The following is a 1,210-nucleotide window of genomic DNA, read 5'->3' on the forward strand; positions in this document are numbered from 1 at the left end:
GAAAAGAAGAAAACTACGATGTAATAATAAAATAATAAAATAAGATATATCGAGAAAAATACTGATCTAAAATAAAACCAAAATAGGTAAATCACTAAAACAAAATAAGAATAAAATTAAAAATAATCCTATAGAAACTGTGGCTTCATTATGCAACTTTTTAGGCTTGAAGACCCGCTTCGCACATGTATTGCTATGATTAATGAAAATAAAAAATAAAAATAATTAAAATGAAGTAAGTTAAAAAATAAAGAAAACCGCGGCAAAGATCATTTAATTTAGCTAAAAAAAAAATCAACAATTGTGTACATTATTTACCAAAACCATTAACTATAATGATAAATCTATTAAGAAGAATTCTGGAATCCCGTATCTCCCATATCTTGTATATTATAGGAAACAGTTCCGTTTGCTGCTGTATTATATACTTGGGAAGTAGGTTGAGTAGTGTCGAATGGCTGTTGTTGAATGCCATTTTGATGATAAACAATAGGATGTTGGACTTGTTGCTGAATCTGTTGTTGAATCTGAGATTGTACATCATAATGATGTGGGATACGAGATAAATTGTTCAAGAGTTGAACATTTTCTGATAGATTTAATTCAGAATAAGAATAAATAACGCGATAAATACGAGTATCATTTGGTAAATAAAAATAAAACTCAAATGTAATATTATGAGGTGCGGGAGTTGTAGAATTAATAGTATTAATGTGCAAGGTATTATTATTAAGAATTTGTTGAGGTGCGGAGTTTCCGGTTTGATCCGTTGATAAATTGTAATAATCTTGTGTATTTTGGTTATTTGAATTCATGTTCAAAATCCAGATGATATTTAAAGTAGAAAATGAATAATAATAATAATAATAATTAATATAATTAGGAAATTTAATTTTTTAATAAGAAAGTAAACACGGATTCATCAAATCATTAAACAAATATTTTATAATTTCGTTATAAAAAATATAAATATTTTTTATTTTTTTTTTATTTACTTGAACAAACAAAATTGAAAAAGGAGCGTTAAATTTACTGCTTTTATACGAAAAAAAAACCTTTGATTATGAAAAAAATTTCAATTATATTCATTTTAATCTAAAAAAAAAATAAATAAATAAATAAATTCCGATTATATTAATTTTAATAAATTCAAATAATAATAATAAATAAATAAATAAATAAATTAAATTAAAAATATTATATTACGTTT

General features: G+C 23.1%; 1 protein-coding gene across 1 annotated transcript; it reads right to left on the bottom strand.

The window, feature by feature from the left end:
- Positions 1-347: 347 nt before the first annotated feature.
- Positions 348-815, bottom strand: OCT59_027312 (uncharacterized protein; the record flags this gene model as incomplete). Its single annotated transcript, XM_025314911.2, has 1 exon — positions 348-815. The coding sequence occupies one exon, from the start codon at positions 813-815 to the stop codon at positions 348-350; it is 468 nt and encodes a 155-aa protein (XP_025184079.1).
- Between the last annotated feature and the right edge of the window lie 395 nt (positions 816-1,210).

Source organism: Rhizophagus irregularis, chromosome 7 (assembly GCF_026210795.1).
Source record: "Rhizophagus irregularis chromosome 7, complete sequence".
Lineage (NCBI taxonomy): Eukaryota > Fungi > Glomeromycota > Glomeromycetes > Glomerales > Glomeraceae > Rhizophagus > Rhizophagus irregularis.